The sequence below is a fragment of the Mandrillus leucophaeus genome, unplaced genomic scaffold (assembly GCF_000951045.1).
Source record: "Mandrillus leucophaeus isolate KB7577 unplaced genomic scaffold, Mleu.le_1.0 Scaffold341, whole genome shotgun sequence".
NCBI lineage: Eukaryota > Metazoa > Chordata > Mammalia > Primates > Cercopithecidae > Mandrillus > Mandrillus leucophaeus.
In genome coordinates this window covers 326,122-346,628 of record NW_012103599.1, presented here as the reverse complement: position 1 = coordinate 346,628, position 20,507 = coordinate 326,122, and the positions used below count along the sequence as shown (strand labels likewise).

Genomic DNA, 20,507 nt, shown 5'->3' with positions numbered 1-20,507 from the left:
AGACAGTGTCGCTCTTGTTGCCCAGGCTGGAGTGCAATGGCGCAATCTTGGCTTACTGCAACCTCCACCTCCCAGGTTCAAGTTATTCTCCTGCCTCAGCCTCCCGAGTAGCTGCGATTACAGGCAAGTGCCACCATGTCCGGCTAATTTTATATTTTTAGTAGAGATGGGGTTTCTCCATGTTGGTCAGGCTGGTCTCGAACTCCCAAACTCAGGTGATCCGCCCCACCTCAGCCTCCCAAAGTGCTGGGATTACAGGCCTGAGCCACCATGCCCAGCCTTCTGTTAAATATTAATTGCAATAAGATTCAAAACAAAACCTAAAACAATACAAACCTTCCTTCTCTCCATTTTCCACTTTCCTGTACCCCAAATCATATAGGCATTAAGGGGAAAAAAAAGACAAGCATTTCACCATGACACCTTTATGCTATCATTGTAGGCATTAAATTCTTGTGTGCTTTTTCTCTTGTTTTGTTGTTTTGTTTTTTGAGCAGAGTTTCACTCTGTTACCCAGGCTGGAGTGCAGTGGCACAATCACAGCTCACTGCAGCCTCACCAGGTGGCTGGGACCAGAGGCATGCACTACCATGCCCGGCTAATTTTTTTACTCTTTGTACATATGGGGTCTCATTATGTTGTCCAGACTGGTTTCAAACACCCGGACTCAAGCAATCCTCCTGCCTCAGCCTCCCAAAGTGTTGGGATCATGGGCATGAGCCACCACAATTCTTTAACTGGGAAAAAAAACAAAACAAAACGAAACAAAAACACCCTAAAATAGAAGGGAAACCAACCTTCAACAAATAGTATGGGCTATTTGTTTCTTAATTTTAAAATGTAAAAACTAAACATTTCCTAAACTGTTGACTCTCATATACAACTTAGGAGAAGTGGTGGGGGAAACCACTCTATCTAGAATATGAACAATTTTAGATTTCTTTGACAAAGTATGTCACAAAATGATTACTCTGTTGGAAGAAACTCAGAGCATATAACCTTTCTTCTAGGTTTTTGTATACACACATTTTATTCAGACTAGTTCATACCTAACAAGAGATGAAACTTGTGAAAGCTTATCTAGATAGTGTGAGTAGTTTCAGAAGTACAGTCACAGGAGATGAGCAATTAAACAAATTAAAGTAGTCACTTTACGCTGATGAACACATGTACCTTTTAACCCACAGTAAAATTTAACTGAGCAAGTGAAATATTCTTACTGTACATATTAAGATGTAAATTTGCACAAACATATTTGAAATTTTAACAAGGAATTTCTAACCTCAAATTTTATAATTTGCACTGTGATTAAGTATGATCAATAGCTCAATCAGTTAGAAACTCAAATCTTAAAATAACAGAACTTTCCAAACCTACAGAACATACAACACCAAGAGTGAAACTGAACCTAAACTATGGACTCTGGGTGAAGATGATGTGTCAGTTTACCAATATTATCAATTGTAACAAACGTTCCACCCTGGTGGGCTATACTGACAATAGGGGAGGCTATGCATGTGGGGGTAGGGGGTATACAGGATATCTCCTCTCTGTACCTTCTTCTCAATTTTGCTGTGAATCAAAAACTGCTTTTAAAAAATAAAGTCTTAAAAATGAACTGAACTTTTGCCTCTTAACTTCAACCAGAGATTTATAACCAAATTTTTCCCCAAAGGAATTAACCATCCGATTGAAACAATGTGTTTTGTTTCAGGCCTTTCTCACAAATGCCTAAAGTTATAATTCTTTACAGATTTGGGGGGGTGGGTGGAGATAGAGTACCCCGTGAGCAAACAAGCGGATATTAATGGTAAGACTTTTTCACGATATACAAACTCTTTGCAAATAAAATGTTCATCATACAAAATCTGAGGACTCCAGACAGCCAAGGTGACCTTTCCTCTTCAGTAGTACTTATTTTCACAAAAAATTTCTACATACTAAGCAATATAAAGGTCAAGTAAACTCAGCACCCAAAAAGGATGGAAGCAGGGAGAGCTCCAATTATGACTAAGTAATCTCACTATTTCTTTTTCCTCTTTAAATACACATTCTATATGGCAATATTCTATGATATACCACACGGAATATGAGCAACTGGAACCAGAAAGAATGGGCACTACTGTTTTCTAAACTAGTAGGGTTATTTGTACAGATGTTCCACAATGATTTTGAAGTTACAGAGCAAATTATTACCTGACACTAGTGTATAAAGAATTAGGCATTCCCTTACATTAACATTCACACATTGTCCTGAGTAAAAAAGGTAGACACAAAAAAAGTACTTACTGTATGACTACATGTACATGTGTTCTAGAATAGGAAAAACTAATTTACAGTGTTAGAAATAAGATTAGTGGTTGCCTAGTGCAAGACACACAAAGGCGTAGGAGGACTTTCTGGGTGATGGAAATGTTCCTTATCTTCACTGAAGTGTATATAACATGAATGTATACATAACTTAGTAGACTGTACCTTAAAATATGTGCGTTTTATTAATATGTAAAATTGTGTTTAAGAGTTTCCTTAAGAAACAGAAGTTCAAGCCATACAGGGTAAGTTGCTTCTAGAACATTACGTCTCTTCTGGCCTTCTGTAGAGCCTGGATTAGCAATCAAAGATCTAATTATATTTTCGAAGGTATTAGCGTAGTATTTCTATGTACCTCTTGTCCTAATTGTTCACATTCGCCTTCATCTGCAGTGTTGGCCACCACTGCAACAGCACTGTAAGAACCGGGAAGTGTCACATGCTCGAGGCCATAAACTCCCACAAACACCCCCTTTTTTCTCCCAACTCACACGCCAGAGTAGCCTTCTCTCTGAAATGCAAATATTCATTCTCTCCCTTTTCCTCCATCTCCTCCTGATGTTCTGAATTTACATGTAAGTTTTGGCAGTTTAATTCAAACGTAAACGTATTAAATATTCACCATTTACGTAGAAGGCACTAAATGCCAGGCACCGTGTTGGGAAATTAAAATATCACATTAACTCAGTTAATCTTTTCCCCAACTATGACACCCAGCCTCCTATTTCTCCTGCCACTATTCCTAACACAGTATCTAATACCTGAAGCTGTTTCTACTCATTTGTATCCTATTACATCTATAACATGATTTTTTTTTCCATTTTAAATATTTCTTCTAAAGTTCACCATCTTCCCAGACATTAGCCTCTGACACATTGCTTTACCGTGATTTGATCCTATTACATTTTTTTTTTAAATCAACAACCTCCTTGAGTGTTTTAATAAACCCAGCAACAATGGATACTACCCTGGGTATACGTCAGGGCCCATGAGCCTATCATTTTCACTGCCATCAACATCACGGCAAACCTGCTATTAAACATTTACTATTGGCAAGGTTGTTATATTAAGCTTGTTAAATGCATCCTTTCCCAGCTTTATTGACTTCTAGCTGAGAAATAAAATTGTATAAATGTTTTACATACACTTTAAAAAAAATAATAGGCCAGGTGCTATGGCTCACACCTGTAATCCCAGCACTTTGGGAGGCCAAGGTGGGAGGATTGCTTGAGGTCAGGAATTTAGACCAGCCTGGGTAACATAGTGAGATCTTGTCTCTACAGAAAATAAAACAATTAGCCAGTCATTGTGGCAGGTGCCTGTGATCCCAGCTACTCGGGAGGCTGAGGTGGGAGGATTGCTTGAACCTGGGAGGTCAAGGCTGCAGTGAGCTGTGATCACACCACTGCACTCCAGACTGGGTGACAAAGCAAGAACTTGTCTCAAAGAAGAAGAGAAGATGGAAAAAAAAAAAAAAAAAAGCAACCAGGTCTCACTGTGTGTGCCAGGCTGGAGTACAGCAGTGTAATCATAGTTTGCTGTAACCTCGAACTGCTGGGCTCAAGAGATCCTCCCATCCAAGCCCCCAGAATAGTTAGAACTACAGGCATGCACCAACATACCATGCTTGTATTTTATTTTTTTGTAGCGGCAGATTCTCACTATGTTGCCCAGGCTCGTCTTGAACTCCTGGCCTCAAGCGATTCTCCCACCTCGGCCACATGAAGTGCTGGGATTACAGGCGTGAGCCACCATGACTGGCCTGTATTAATACTTACTCAGTCTACAGAACTACCTACTTTACAGGTGAGAAAAGATAGACACAAAGGAAACCCTTTCAGGGTCACACAGGTATAAATAGCAGAAGAAAGATATGAACAGCACTCATAATATATCCATACCACAGACCTCCTATTGTCTGAGAAATACCCACGTCCCCACTAGGGGCACCCATAGGTCTTTAAACAGCCCAAAATAACAGAGATGAGGAAGAAAAAGACTGAAACCAGGCGAGGTCTGAAAACACGATCTCAAGTGACCTTAGGAACAAAGAAGGATACAGTAGTCCCCTCCACTCAGCTGAGGTTTTGCTTTCTGTAGTTTTGCTTTCCTTGGTATCAATTATCTGTGATCAACTACAGTAATGGCAAAAATCTTAAATGGAAAATTTCAGAAATAAACAATTCATAGGTTTTAAACTGCATGCCATTCAGAGTAGCATGAGGAAGTATCTTGCTGTCCAGCCTGGGATGTGAATCATCTCTTTGTCCAGCATATCCATACACTATATATGCTGCCTGCCCAGAAGTCACTCAGTAGCCATCTGTTATCAGATCAACTGCTGCAGTACTGATCTATTTGATTACTAGTTATTGTTGTTAATCTCTTACTGTATGTAATTTATAAATTAAACTTCATCATAGGTATGCATGTACAAAAAAGACAGCATATATAGGGCTTGGTAATGTCTGTGGTTTCAGGCACCCAGTGGGGGTCTTGGAACATATCTCTTGAGGATAAGAAGGGACTACTGTGCTCTGAACCAGAGCACCTGAATTCCTTCCACAGAATTATACCCTACTTGCCCATAGTCCCCTTTCTAGAGATCTCTACTTTCAAGGGGCACCTGAACTCTTAATACCAGTCCTGCCTCCTAAGGTAAGGAGAAGTTAGTGCAAAAGTGCAGTGTAGATAAAACATCACAACCATTTGATACTTACCCTTGGGGCACTCACGCACATGGATGCATGTGCAGGCACATAGACACACAACTCTGCTGGGCCGTACACAAAAATTAATGCAAGGAAGGAACTGCAAAATACCATTTAGCACTTCATGACACCCTGATTATTTGAAAGACTATCATCTAAAATAATCTATGCATTACTCAGGCAGGCTCCTAAGTGGCAATAAATATTCACCTATGAACCTAACTCCATGGGGCATACCTTAAAGATTAAAAAAAGGAATATGATTTACAGGAACTCTTCTGGAACCTGCTGGGATTTAAATATACCCTAAATCTCCAATAACAAGCTTAAAAAACAACTTTCAAGTGCAAGACTAATCTCCTAAGACAAGGTTAGGTTGGAGTCCTTCAATGCCCATGCCTGTATAAGAAATCGGCTTGTCAAATACTCACTTTAAAAGAAAAAGCAATGGGATAAGAACAAAGCATATCTTCCCTCTCTGAAGCTGGGGTCAAATTTAGTAAGAACAACTGATGCTCCACTTCCTCTTCTGTCCACGGAAGGAGGGGTGGACTTAGAAGTTTGTTTAGATCTTTTCTGATTCTTCACATTCTACAGTTACAGTTCTACAGTTTAGAAAAGCAGTCTCACTTCTGCATTCTTCTGCCAGATTCAACTATTCACACTAAGCAAAAGGGAAATTTAAAAAGCAATGGTGTCTCATGGAAAAATAATCTGAACAATTTGGGAGGTCAAGGCAGGCAGATTGCTTAAGCCCAGGAGTTTCAGACCGGCCTGGCCAACATGACGAAACACCATCTCTACAAAAACAAAAAACAAAAAAAACAAAAAAAAAAGTACAAACATTAGCCATGCTTGGTGGCACATGCCTGTAGTCCCAGCTACTCAGGAGGCTGAGGTGGGAGGATGGTGTGAACCTGGGAAGCAGAGGTTGCAGTGAGCTGAGATGGCGCCACTACACTCCAGCCTGGGCAACAGAGTAAGACCCTGTCTCAAAAATAAAAAGAAGAAAAAAATTTTGACCATATAAAAAGCCATAAAATATGTTTCTAACTTTTCCACTTCCAGGCATCTGTCCTAAAGAAACAAATCCATTGCTTATTTATCACTGTGTGTTCCTCCAGAGGCTGCACCGGATATCACATTAGGAAACCAGACCCGGCAGCACTCTCCCTCTGCACACCGACCTGGCATTTGCAGAGTACAAAAGCTGTTGGCCTTTCTGTATCACTTCCTTCCACTCAGATATGGGCTATGCAGAAGCACAGAGAACAACTTTTACGAAATTTCTACCTAAAACTTTGGGTAAAATTTCAGGTTGCTGAACAGAGAGATGCACATCATCTAAATGTAAGATATCTCTCATGTCAACACAAAAATCACAGTTGGATTAAGGTTTTAATAAAAACATTTAAAGCCAATTAAGCTCACCCTATCTCTCATCCCTGTTACGCTTTGCTGAAAGCGCCAACTCCTTTGTGCACTTCTTATCTCCCTACTCACAATGCCACACCTTTCTAGGTTTTCCTTCAAATGTGCTTCCTTTGTCACGCCGCACCCCAAGACCTGCCATGTACATCATCCATCACGCTGCACGGAATCTGCTAGAATTGTGAACAAACTATCCATGCCCTGACCTCTTCACTGAACGTTCTCTGAACCTCCTCTTCAACAGCTCTGGTTCTCTGCCAAGTATACCACACTCAAGTGGGTGAAGCTCATTCTCTCACTCCCAGGGGCGTTGGAAAAAGAGGGTAAACATTTTTCAAAACTCCCTACCACTAGGTGGTTACTCCCCTATCACTCTTTCAAAAGCTAATCTCTGCTCCAACACCTCTCCTTTTAATGCCCACTTTATTAGCACTTCATCACTCTTAGTAGTAAATAATCTTCTCCCTAAGTGAGAGAAACAAACAAACATCATCATTGGATGAGAATCTCTTTGGATTCCTGCTCCCAAGCTATAAAAAGTACCTACAACCAGACCTTCTTTTCCTTCCTGGCACCTATCTCAGTGGACCAGGTGAGCTTCCTCCTATCAAACTATCCAAGGTGATTCCAAGTGTGCAATGTCCTCTTCTCCCTCTACCATCTCCATAGACTATATTTAATCACCCCCTTTATGGCATCTGCATATTCCACAAGCAAAGAAAATTCTCTTCAGTAATATATAACATAAATGTCGTATGTCTTATATATATTATATATATATTTTTTCCCCTTTGCCTTGATCCATTAATACTGTCTAGTTATCTAAGTAACATGCATTCTTTTTTTTTTTTTTTTTTTTGAGACAGGGTCTCGCTATGTCACCCAGGCTGGAGTGCAGTGGCACAATTATAGCTCACTGCCGCCCGCCTCAACCTTCCAGCCTTAAATGATTCTCCCACCTCAGCCTCCCTAGTAGCTGGGACTACAGGTGCATGCTATCACAATAGGCTAATTTTTTTTTTTTTTTGAGATGGGATCTTGCTCTGTCGCCCAGACTGGAGAGCAATGGCACAATCTCAGCTCACTGCAACCTCCACCTCCCAGGTTCAAGTGATTCTCCTGCCTCAGCCACCAGAGTAGTTGGGGTTACACGCACACACTACCATGCCCAGCTAATTTTTGTATTTTTAGTAGAGACAAGGTTTCCATGTTGGCCAGGCTAGTCTCGAACTCCTGACCTCAGGTGATCCACCCACCTTGGCCTCCCAAAGTGCTGGGATTACAGGCATGAGCCACCAAGCCCAACCCATGACCAGGATTTTCAAAACACTAGTCAGCTCTTTCTGTGTCCAATTTTTAACCTTGTGTTCAATTCTCAACACACTACTCTCTGAATTCACTTTACTAACAATGCTCAATGCTTACCAACGGCATCCATATGGCCAAGCCCCAGGAAAACTTCTCTGTCTTATCTACATTGACCTTACTAACATGTGAACATAGTTTGTGAAGACCCTTTTGTTACAATATTCTCTTCCTTTGCTTTCTAAGTCACTGTCTAGTTGACTAATTTTCTCGTACCTTTTGTTCATTCCAGCTCACCCCTTTCTTCCTCTGTTCATGCCTTAAGTATTGCTATCTTCCCGGATTCCAATCTTGACCCCATGCTTGCCTTATTGTTTAAGCTTCGTGTTGATGACCATTCAAATCCAAGAGTTTCACCTGCGCTTAATCTTGCTCTCAATTACCCATGTCCAGACAGACCTCAACATTAATTCCCAGACCCACATATCTAATTGATTCCATTTAGCTTTGTTGTTCTATGGCTACTTTAACCCTCAACATGTTCCAAGCTGAACTCATCATTTTCCCTTCCAACCCATTCATGTTCCTATAATATTATATTGAAGCACTAATTTCTCATATCTAGTTTTCTAGTCCAAAAACACAAGTCATCCTCAACTACCCCTTCTTACACTCAACATGTAATGAGTCAAGGGATTCCCGTAGATTTCCTCACTCTTAAATTGGTCTTCTTTTAATTTGTCCTCAAGTGCATTTGCTTGAGTTGTTAAAATAAACTCTGAATTAACCTCCCATTCTCTAAGCAAATACTCTACGTAATCCATTTTGTGCACAACTGCAAGATACAAAATTGTACATATGGCAAAATTTTAAGTATATGAAATTTTCACGGTAATTTTCAAATATAGTGGATTTTATTCATAATATTTTTCTGTATTTTCCAAATGTTCTACCAAAATCGTGCATTGTTTTAAGCAAAAAAAAAAAAACAAAAACAAAAACAAAAAAAAACAAGAAAAACCACTATTTTATAATGTGAAAACAAAGAGAAATGATATCATACCATGTATCAGTGGCATATCTAGAAGACAACATTCCTGTGTATGCTGAGGCCTTGGAAATAACTCGCGTCGCTTGGTGTTGATATAAAGGCAAATCTTCTTGCTCCCTACTTTGAGCCACACCAGGAAGGTCAATGAGCAAGCTAGGACCTTGGGCATCATCCAGCATCATGCCTGAAGAGCAAATCCAGATAACAGTGAACACAAAAGGCATTCATTCTCCTTCAGTCATTCAGCAACTAGGTATGGGCACCTACTATGGGAGGGGACTCTTCCAGGTAGGAGACTGAAAATATTAAAGTAAATAAATAAAGGCTTTAATATATCCGATGATGATAAGCACAATGGTGAAAAATAAAGAAGGAAGGAATATAGGAATTGTTCAACAGAAGAAGTTACAATTTTCAGTGGCCTCACTGAAAAAATGACATTTATGCAATATTAATATTACTAAAAAATCTAATCTTACTATAGATTTTCTCTTATCAACCTAAGCTTTCCCAATAAGAACTCTGACATTTCACTGATTAAAAAAAAAAAAAAAAATTCCACAGGATAACAAACCAAATAAAATCACTTCTATTTTTAAAAGGGCTTTGTTTATACATTTCAGAATTCTTCTACACTAGTTTTCTCTTTAGAGACGGAGTCTCGCTCTATTGCCCAGGCTGGAGTGCAGTGGCGCAATCTTGGCTCACTGCAACCTCTGCGTCTGGATTCATGCAATTCTCCCTGCCCCAGCCTCCTGCATAGCTGGGACTATAGGTGTGGTGTTGCATGCAAAAATACAATAATGTTTGTATTTTTAGTAGAGACAGGGTTTCGTCACGTAGGCCAGGCTGGTCTTGAACTCCTGACCTCAGGTGATCCGCCCACCTCAGCCTCCCAAAGTGCTGAGATTACAGGCATGAGCCACCACGCCTGGCCTATACTTGTTCATTTAATTCTCACAACCAACTATGAGTTAGAAAAAAAAGACACTATCAACCATATTTTATAGACAGGAAAACTGAGGTTAAGAAAATTTGCCAATTTTTTACCAGTAGGTAAAGGGTACAGATTGCCATAATTTATTTAAATGTTTACAACAAACTTCCTAACAATTAATTTTGATTTCTACTTAGAAAGGTTCACATAATAAGCTTGAGAAGTATGGTGGGGATTTTTGGACTTTATTTCTTATGTTCTTCCCTAGTTGTTGGTAGCATATTATATAATTATCATGTTAATTTAAGAAATTAAAAGCTAGTATTTTCTCCTTACATTTGCCCAAATAAAGAAAGCTCCTTTAGTCTCACCACAATAGATCAAATGTTGATACATGTATATATACTAGGCACAGTATAACTATCATATATAGATGTGTGTGTGGGTATGTCCACATATATTGTCTATACACATCCTCACACATACACTATAAAAAGATAATGCATAAGGTATAATATATAGGATTCAACACCATGGTTATCTATGGAGAGGGAGTTAAGCTGCGTTATAATGGTTTATTATTTAAAAACAGAGTATTGGCCAGGTGCAGGTGCTCATGCCTATAAACTCAGCATTCTGGGAGACAGAGGCAGGTGGACTCCTTGAGCCCAAGAATTCAAGACCAGCTTGGGCAACATGCGAAACTCCAGGAGCCAGGCTTGGTGGAGCATGCCTGTAATCTCAGCTACTCGAGAGGCTGAGGCAGGAGGATCACTAGAGTCCAAGAGGATGATCACAGCGAGGAACGATGTCGCCACTGTACTCTAGCCTGGGCAACAGAGTGAGACCTTGTTTCAAAAACAAAAACAAAAGGAAAAAGAAACCCAGAAGATCTGGGGTTGAGGGAGAAAGCTGAGATGACACAGTTATGAGGGTAGACAGGTAGTGTTTCACACAAACTGGAAAAATTTGGAAGATTATAAACCAAATTGCGATTACCTCCACAGACAATTTTTTATTTCTACTTTTTGTTTATCTGCATTATCTTATTTATCCTCCAGGAACACACTTAATTGTTTTTTGTCACCAAGCATATAACCTCCTCAAAACTTTGCATTTTTTGTTCTCTCAGCCATATCCCAAATGTTTTCACACAGGGCTGGCTTACTTTACTCACGTGTCAGTCAACTGTTACTAAAACAGCCGGACCACTCCATATAAAATAGGCCTCCTCCTCAAACATTCCCTATTTCTTTTTACTGCTTTATTTTCCTTCATGAACCCTATAATATTATACATTAATTTGTTATTGTCTACCCCCACCAGAACGTGGGCTCCACGAGGGCCGACTTTATTTTGCTCACGGCTCCACTCTCATGACCCAGAGCAGCACTCCTATACAGAAAGCACCTAGCAAATATTTCTCAACACGTAAATACAGTACTTGCTTAATAAGCCAACAATGAGTTTTTAAGTTTAAAAAATAATGAGTATACTGTTTTCCAAAGTAGAAAAACAAAGAAATCTACAGCTCATGTTATGATTAGAATGGAAGTCCCATCTATTGTACATCCCACGGTCCATTCTACAGAACAAGTATATCTTTGATCGTCTCGTAAAGGAGCTTTGAGACTTCTGATTAAACACCCTCAGTGATTTGGGAATGCCATTTATTCAAATGATATAAATGGGGAGCCTAAAATAATTGTGCTTAATCAGACAAGGTAAATGGAGCGCCTAAAGATCTGGCTGGGTGCGGTAGCTCACACCTGTAATCCCAGCACTTTGGGAGGCCGAGGTGGGTGGATCACCTGAGGTCAGGAGTTCAAGACCAGCCTGGACAATATGGCGAAACCTCGTCTCTACTAAAAATACAAAAATTAGCCAGGCGTGGTGGCACACACCTGTAATCCCAGCTACTCGGGAGGCTGAGGCAGGAGAATTGCTTGAACCCAAGAGGCGGAGGTTGCAGTGAGCCAAGATTGCACCACTGCACTCCAGCCTGGGCAACCAAGTGAGACCTTGTTTGAGCTTTAAGTCATATTTTAATCACATAATGTGTGATATTTTAAAATGTTTTTTCTTCCAAGAACATAGTGTTCAAAGAAATACATTGCATGAAAAACTGTTTTGGCCAGCACGGTGGCTCATGCCTGTAATCCCAACACTGGGAGGCCAAGGCAGGTGGATCGCTTGAGGTCAGGAGTTCAAGACCAGTCTGGCCAATATGACAAAACTGTGTCTCTACTAAAAATACAAAAATCAGCTGGGTGTGGTGGCACACACCTGTAATCTCAGCTACTCAGGTGGCTGAGGCATGAGAATCTCTTGAACCTGGGAGGCGGAGGTTGCATTGAGCCAAGATCACGCCACTGCACTTCCAGCCTGAGCGACAAAGCGAGACTCTATTTCAAAAAAAAAAAAAATCTTTTAACTGTGGTTCATGGATCCTGTGAAGCTGCCCCCATAGGACCCAGCATAAGGCTTCTGAGCAGACAGGCCAAATTCAAGGTCCTCCCCGGCACACAAGGTCCCCACAGCTGGACTCTTCTGAATGTCTCCGCTGCCTGCCTTATGTAGTCTTCACTCTGCACTGAGCTGTGTATGCTAAACTCTTCCAAACATGATGCTTTTCTCTGTCTGTAATTCTAGAAAATAGAGAACAACAAATAGTGCCTTAGGTTTTCCAATGCATGGCACAGTACGTTGTAGATAGATTTTATTTTATTTTATTTTATTTTACTTTACTTTATTTTATTTTATTTTATTTTCAAGACAAGGTCTCGCTTGGTCGCCCAGGCTGGAGTGCAGTGGTGCAATCTCAGCTCATTGCAACCTCCGCCTCCCAGGTTCAAGTGATTCTCCTGCCTCAGCCACCTGAGTAGCTGAGATTACAGGTGTGTGCCACCATGCCCGGCTAATTTTTGTATTTTTAGTAGAGACAGGGTTTCGTCATGTTGGCCAGACTGGTCTTGAACTCCTGACTTCAAGTGATCCACCTGCCTTGGCCTCCCAAAGTGTTGGGATTACAGGCGTGAGCCACCGTGCTGGCCAAAACAGTTTTTCCTGCAATGTATTTCTTTGAACACTGTGTTCTTGGAAGAAAAAATATTTTAAAATATCACACATTATGTGATTAAAGTATGACTGAAAGCTCAAACCCGTGTAAGATGATAAAATACTATTGTACTGGGTTGAGTAATAATAACATAGCTTTTATTCAAATGGTAAGAAATCAAGTGTATGCTCTTATCAAGATTGTGGACATCTATTTTTTGGTTTGCATACCTTCTATGGATTCAAAAATATCTGGTAGAGCTTAACCTAGAAAATGTAACAAAGAAAAAAAGTTCTAATGCACCTTCTATATTTTGTTTTGTTTCCCATCAAATAAATGTGAGAAGACACAAAACCTTAAGTATTTTACTTCTTTGGCTAATGGGGTAAGAAGCTGAAGCTACAAAAATACCTTTAAGTGTATCCAACATTCTGTGGCTGTTCTTCAATCACGCATTCACAAATTCACTTAACAAATGTTTATAAAGCACCCGCTACTTGCCAGGAACTATTCTAGGCATTAGAGATAGCTAAATGTACAAAACTGACAAAGTTCCTATTCCTGGGAGCTAACATTCTAGTGGAGAGAGATACAGAAAGAACACAGCACAATTTTAGCTCATGGTAAGTTCTAAGAAGGAAAATGAAGCAACAGGTAGGAACAGAAAGAAACAGGTGAGTAGCTCGTCAGGTGTGCTGGGATCACACCTGTAATCCCAGCACTTTGGGAGGCTGAGTCAGGTAGATCACTTGAGGTCAGGAGTTTGAGACCAGCCTGGCCAGCATGATGAAACCCCATCTCTACTAAAAATACAAATTAGCCAGGTGTGGTGGCGTGCGCCTGTAATCCCAGCTACTTGGGAGGCTGAGGCAGAAGAATAACTTGAACCCAGGAGGTGGAGGTTGCAGTGTGCCAAGATCATGCCACTGCACTCCAGCCTGGATGACAGAGTGAGACTCTGTATAAAAAGAAAAAGGGAAAAAAAAATAGATGGAGTAGTCAAAAACCTGGATGGTGATAGGGAATCAGTCCCATAAAAATCTGCAATACCATTCTAGGTAGGAGGAATAGCATGAGGAGGAGGCTTGATGAAAGAGATGGAATTTTACCAATGTTTTGATTTGCCACTACAAAAAGCACTGTTGCTTAGCAATATACCAAGCAAAAGAATGGGACCCAGAAGTAGTTGGGCTCCAAAAAAAATAAAAAAGAAAATTCTGAAACCCTAAGTCCTGTGAGCCTTATTTGTTCTTCTCACTGTACTGGAGAACTCTGCAATGATAGAAAAACCAAATTACAAACAACGTCTCTCCCATCTTAGAAGTGGGCAGTTAGGTTTTGGGTCCAAACAGCACAGCTTCAAACTTTTCTTCTTCTTTTTAAATAGTTTATCTTATTTGATGGAGGCCTTCATTCTAGATCATCAAGGTCACTTTGGATCTTAGCTCTGTCATCCAACATACTGACAATCCTTCCCAATTTCCTGGAATGTGTGAATTTATCCAACATGCCATCTGTGCCATTACCCCATTTCCTGAGAAAAAGAATAACCAAGGCAACCTGTGCATAGAGTCCTATGGCCTATATTAGAGACCTGTACCTATGCAGGCATAAACCCATTAATCACTCATAGGATATACCCCAGTAATTCATTATAATTTATCAGCCCATTGTTTTTATCATGTTTACAAGAATATGATGAATTGTGCATCAAATGTCTTCCTTAAGCCCGTAAGTTCATAACAGGGGTACAGAGGTTAGAAAAACAGGGACATTTTAAAAAAACAAATGCTCTAGGATTTAAATGGTATTAATCCATTCTCACACTGCCATCTGCCAAAAAGAACTACCAGAGACTGGGTAATTTATAAAGAAAACATGTTTAATCGACTCACAGTTCCAGAGGCTGTACAGAAGGCATGGCTAGGAAGGCCTCAGGAAACTTACAATCATAGCGGAGGGGTGAAGGGGAAGCATGTCTTCACATGGCAGTAGGAGAGAGAGAGCGTGCGCAAAGGAGGAAGTGCCACACACTTTTAAATCATCAGATCTCTTGAAAATTAACTCACTATCATGAGAACAGATGGGGGAAATCTGCCCTCATGATACTATCACCTCCCACCAAGTCCCTTCCCCAATGTTGCGAATCACAATTCAACATGAGATTTGGGTGGGGACACAGAGCCAAACCATATCAGAAGTTAATGCCTATAGGAGAGGAATGGCGGAAATTTTCTAAAGGTCTACATTTTGTGAGACGCAAGAATGGAATAACAAAATAAAGGCAAGGAGAATCCAAAGTAGAGATCGGGTTACTATACAACTTAGCAACTGGGAAAAAAAAAAAAAAAAGGAGTGAGCTGATATGCTGTTGAATAACCACGTGAGCAGTACATCATTTTCTCATTCAACAAATATTTCTTGAGCACCTACTATGTGAACATAATCAGATACAGTCCTTATTCCCCTGAAGCTTAGTGTGTAGTAAGAGACAGGCCTGCAAGTAAGCATGTGCACTGAGTCTTGACAATAACACAGAATCACCTTGGACTTGCAAATGGCATAACCCAGTCTTTGAGCAGTCAAAGACTGGGAAACAGAACTACCTTCTGTCTGAAATCTTCCAAAATCTTGTAACACTAAGTATATTACTCAATGCAATAATGTCAATAATGACATTATTAATTATCCAAATTTAAATATTTAGTTTCATAACCCATGAAGAGTATATGCTTTTTAAAGATATATAATTTTGGATTAACCAAAAGGTCAAGAATATCCCTTTGCGCAGAGGTTCTCAACAATTATTTCTAAATTCATTGTTCTGTAGATAAATCTAAGATTGCCTCTTATTCTACTGCTCCTCCACCCAACACCAGCCCACATAGCTAGTCTATTTCTTTTGATCTTGACAGTATAAACCAGTGGTTTATACAGTCTACATTTGGCAACATCTGGAGACATTTTCATTTTCATCATGACTGGGAGAAGGTGTGCCACTGGCATCTAGGGTTAGAGGATAGGGAGGCTGCTAAACATCCTACAATGCACAGGGTACCCCACCCTCACCGAAAGACTCATCTGGTCCAAAATGGTGCTAAGTTTGCTTTAGTATTAATAGTAATGAAACAGCTTTGTTCTATTTATTCATTTACTGAAACATATGTGGTATAAATCTTCTCCAACTATTTAATAGAGAACTGCAAGAAATGTGGTAAATTTTAGAAAGCAATATACCTGGAGAGTTTTATTCTGGTAAGTCCCATTTTTCTCCTAGTCATGATCTCGAAAACTTGGATAGATTCATCTAATCTTAGATATTTAAAATTAAGTATTCATACTCTGTCTTCTTTTTTTTTCCGTGCTCTGTTTTGACCCACAGGAAACTGTATGTTATCATCTCAGAGATGCCTGCAATTTTTACCCTTAAGTATTCAATTTTTTAGAATTTACTTAATAGAATCCTAATCTTGTATAAAACTGTTACATCACTTTCTATAGCCCTCTCTACCCTTACAACATATTACTATACAACACAGAGAAAGACTTATAAGTAGTCATAACAAGTGAAGGACAGCATAAATCCTCAACAATGGCTCTATAAATCCCAGTGCTATGAAAGCATTTAACAATCTCCCTAGGGATGTCAATTTTATAATGACATTCGATATTTTAGTGTTAGATGAAGAAAAATTCTTTTTTAAAGTCAAGTTTTCAAACATATATAAGAATCGATATTGAGGGGCAGCAGGGCGAGGCACTATACTTTTAGAATTCTTTAATGGAAACTAAGTTATTAATGTACTAAAATTGACTGTAATATATGGCTATAAAAATGTTTCATAAATGTTTAAAATATGCCTCTCTTTATTAATATTTAACAGTCCCATTAAATGAGCTAGCAATATTACTTAAGAGCATCAGAGATTTTAATACATATTAGTAGAAACTTATTTCAGATTTGGCGTAAGGTTCTAGTCTGAGTTTCAATCCACACTGCTAGTAAAATGCAACATGAGGCAGAGAAAATGTAGCCCTCTCAGAAAAGAGAATCTGAAAATTCTAAGTTGAAATCTGAGGCTTGTTTATTCTTTCAGGTATTCTGAAGCAGATTAATTAATAAGCAGATGTAAACTCAAAACATCATAATGAATAAAAATACATGTAAAATTCATGTATACAAACATAAAACTGAAAGCTTGCAGAATAATGTAATTTGTGTTTATGAGAAACAAAAGCCACAAACCTAAATCCAGACTACTTTTTGCTAATGAATTAAGATTTTCCAGGTCATCAAATCTGCATTGTTGACTGTTTCCTTCAGTTGATGGTACAGATGGTAGGGACTCCATGACAAAATTTTCTTTCATCTTGAGAGGAAGAAAAATAGAAATGCATTAGTACTTTATGAAAAAAATGTATTACTGTACAGTTGTTCAAGCCAATTAATAATGATAGTGGAAAACTGGCCTTGCAAACAGGCATTCTCAAGTAATGGTTTATACTGTGGTAAGCAGTAACAAATTCTGGTAACAATATCTGCAATAGTATAGGCTAGCAAAATCTGTTTATTCAGTCCTAGATTTTTAACCAAAAAAACTGCTTTATAAGCCTTAATAAGTGGATTTAAATAAACACATACCAAGGTAGAGGAATAAAAGATCTATCAGGTCAAGCAAGGTCAATTGCTGATACACACAGCCTCCTGGATTGTGTTGCACTGATATCTACAGATAAATAGCTTCCTTGCTGACTCCAAAATATGTGATAAATTTTCATATCTCTAAGCATTTGTTAGCACTCTTATCTGCCTGGTGAATACCTAGCTACCCAAACCTAAAACCTACAGGTAAGTGTTGTTGATAACTTAACTGCATTTTCCTCCCATCTTGCTTTTATATACATGTCTTTTATGGTTTTCCAAAGTCACAATCTTCCAGAATGCCAAAATATTTATGTTCCCCCTGACCCCGCAAATTCATATGTTAAAATCCTAACCTCCAAGGTGAAGATATTTAGAGGTGGGGACTTTTGCGGGGTGATAGGGTTATGAGGGCAGAGCCCTGATGAATGGGATTGGTAGTGCCTTTATAAAATAGGCCCAAGGGGCCAGGCGCGGTGGCTCACACCTGTAATCCCAACACTTTGGGAGACCAAGGCAGGTGGATCACTTGAACCAGGCATTCAAGACCAGCCCAGCCAATATGGGGAAACCCTGTCTCTACTAAAAATACAAAAATTAGCCAGGCATGGTGGTGCATGGCTGTAATCCCAGCTACCTAGGAGGCTGAGGAGAATTGCTTGAATCTGGGAGGCAGAAGTTGCGGTGAGCTCAGAACAGGCCATTGCACTCCACCTGAGTGACAGAGAGAGAGAGAGAGACACTGTCTCAAAAATAAATAAATAAATAAATAAATAAATAAATAAAAAATGGGCCCAAAGGAGCTCATTCCACTCTTCCACCCTGTGAGGACACAGCTAAAGGATGACATTTATGAGCCAGAAAGGGGGCCCTCACTGATGCAGAATTTTTTGCTCCTTAACTCAGCTAATCTGGGTTCTTGTCTCATGATCAGGAAGAATTAGGCACACGGACACATTGAAGAGTGAGAAGGGTGGAATTTTTAAGCAAAAAGAAAGCTCTCAGCAAAGAGAGGGGGTCCTGCAAGCAGGTTTTCACATCCCAGATTGAATACCTGGGCTACCACACACCAGCTGAAGAGGCCAGGCTCCTCCCCTGCATAAGACACAAATTCCTGGTGGCTCCACCCCATTCATGGGTGGAGTGCATGGGTCTCCAGCCTGCTGTGGACATGCCTAGGCAAACTCCCTGTGCAAGTTCCCTTATCTGTACAAAACATCTGGTGTAAACACTTGTGGGTGGGGTCAGAGGTTCTCCAGGGACCCTTCCCTATCTGCCTAGGCCTTTGTCCGCCTCCTGCCTCTAACATCACCAAATGTGTGGACATCTTCATCTTGGACTTCCCAGCCTTCATAACTGTGAGAAATAAGTTTGTTTGTTTATAAGCTACCCAGTTAATGGTATCTTGTTATAGCAGGCCAAACAGACTAAGATAGAAAACATCATATTTTCACTTTAAGTATCTTTTTATATTTTAAAAAATTTTATGGCCAGGTGCAGTGGCTCATGCCTGTAATCCCAGCACTTTGGGAGGCCGAAATGGGTAGATCACTTGAAGCCAGGAGATTGAGACAAGCTGGTCAACATGGTGAAACCCCATCTCTACAAAAACATTACAAAAACTAGCCAGGCATGGCAGTGTGTGCCTGCAGTCCCAGCTACTCAAGAGGCTGAGATGGGAGGACAGCCTGAGCCTGGGAGGCTGAGGCTGGAGTGAGCTGTGATCATGACACTCCAGCCTGGGCAAAAGAGTGAGACCCTGTCTCTATAAATAAATAAATAATAAAAATAAGAAATTTTATCAGTACAAATTTAAATGACTATTTTATAGCCACCTTAGGGATGTACCATAATTCATTTAAGGTGAATAACACTACATTATTCTTTATTGCTGGAATTTCGAAAACAAGATGGTCTACTTTTTCTGTAAAGTGGTCAGACTTCAATGATAAAGATCATTCATAAGCCGGTATACAAAATACTTCCAGCTTTCCAAAGTAGAATATGAATTTGGTAATGCTGGGCAAGGTAGCAGAGCCCCAGCAACAGAAAGTGATTGGCACGCAGGTACTAAAGAGAATTTACTGACAACAGCACAGGCTTAAAAAGTCAAGTTTTCTTAGACAGAAAGAACGTTGTAGTGGGGCGCTTCAGCAAGAGAGGACTGAGTGGGCCTACGTGGATTTTCCTTAGGGGTATTTGTAGACCTTAAAGCAGGAACTTAAGGGTAATTTGGACCCTATTAGTTTTGCAGGTCATGATAGATGATTACATTTGTAGACATGTTGGTGCCTTGATGTCCGCAAAGGCTGCACAATGAGTTTCGATATGCATGCATTCAGGAGATATATAGAAATTCTAGCTACTTATACATTTCTGGGAAAGCAACCTGGTAACCAGATGCTGGCTTTAGATAACAAGGAAGTCTAATTGCTTCTAAATTCCTCAGATAAGGAGTTTTGCTTCTGGATGGCCTGCTTGATGACCACCAGGTGATCTTTGCTCTCTTCATTATACATCTAAATTCCTCAGCTAAGGAGTTTGCCTCCGGATGGTCTGCTTGATGGCCACCAGGTGATTTTTGCTCACCTCAGGTAAGTATGTAACTATATCAGATACCTAATGGAGCCTAAGGAACACAGGACTCGACTCAAATATTAAATAGGGGTAAGAAAGGGGATCTGACTACATAGATGCCTAGAATAAAATAAGCAAGAACTTCTTACAGAAAAGAGTGAGGAGTTGGAAGGAACTGCACAGTTAAAAAGAAGAAGGTTATAATTTGGGGCCACTTGGACTTTTTAAACAGTTAATGGTAATTCTGTTAGTAGTAAATGAAGAAGAAGAGAACTGATATCCAAATCTGGGATTTTAATACATTGGGTATGATAGGTGAGATCTTTATAAACCTGAATTTCTGGCTGGGAGCAGTGGCTCAAGCCTGTAATCCCCACACTTTGGGAGGCCAAGGCGGGTGGATCACCTGAGGTTGGGAGTCCGAGACCAGCCTGGCCAATGTGGTGAAACCTCATCTCTACCAAAAAATGCAAAAACTAACTGAG

At 39.9% G+C, this 20,507-nt stretch overlaps 1 protein-coding gene across 1 annotated transcript in view; it reads right to left on the bottom strand.

Annotated features, from left to right (window-relative positions):
* The window catches only part of INADL (InaD-like (Drosophila)), a 475,627-nt gene that overhangs the window by 304,608 nt on the left and 150,512 nt on the right, over window positions 1-20,507 (bottom strand). The window contains 2 exon segments of the mRNA XM_011988948.1: window positions 8,821-8,992; window positions 17,050-17,173. Coding sequence (XP_011844338.1) covers window positions 8,821-8,992; window positions 17,050-17,173 — 296 coding nt within the window.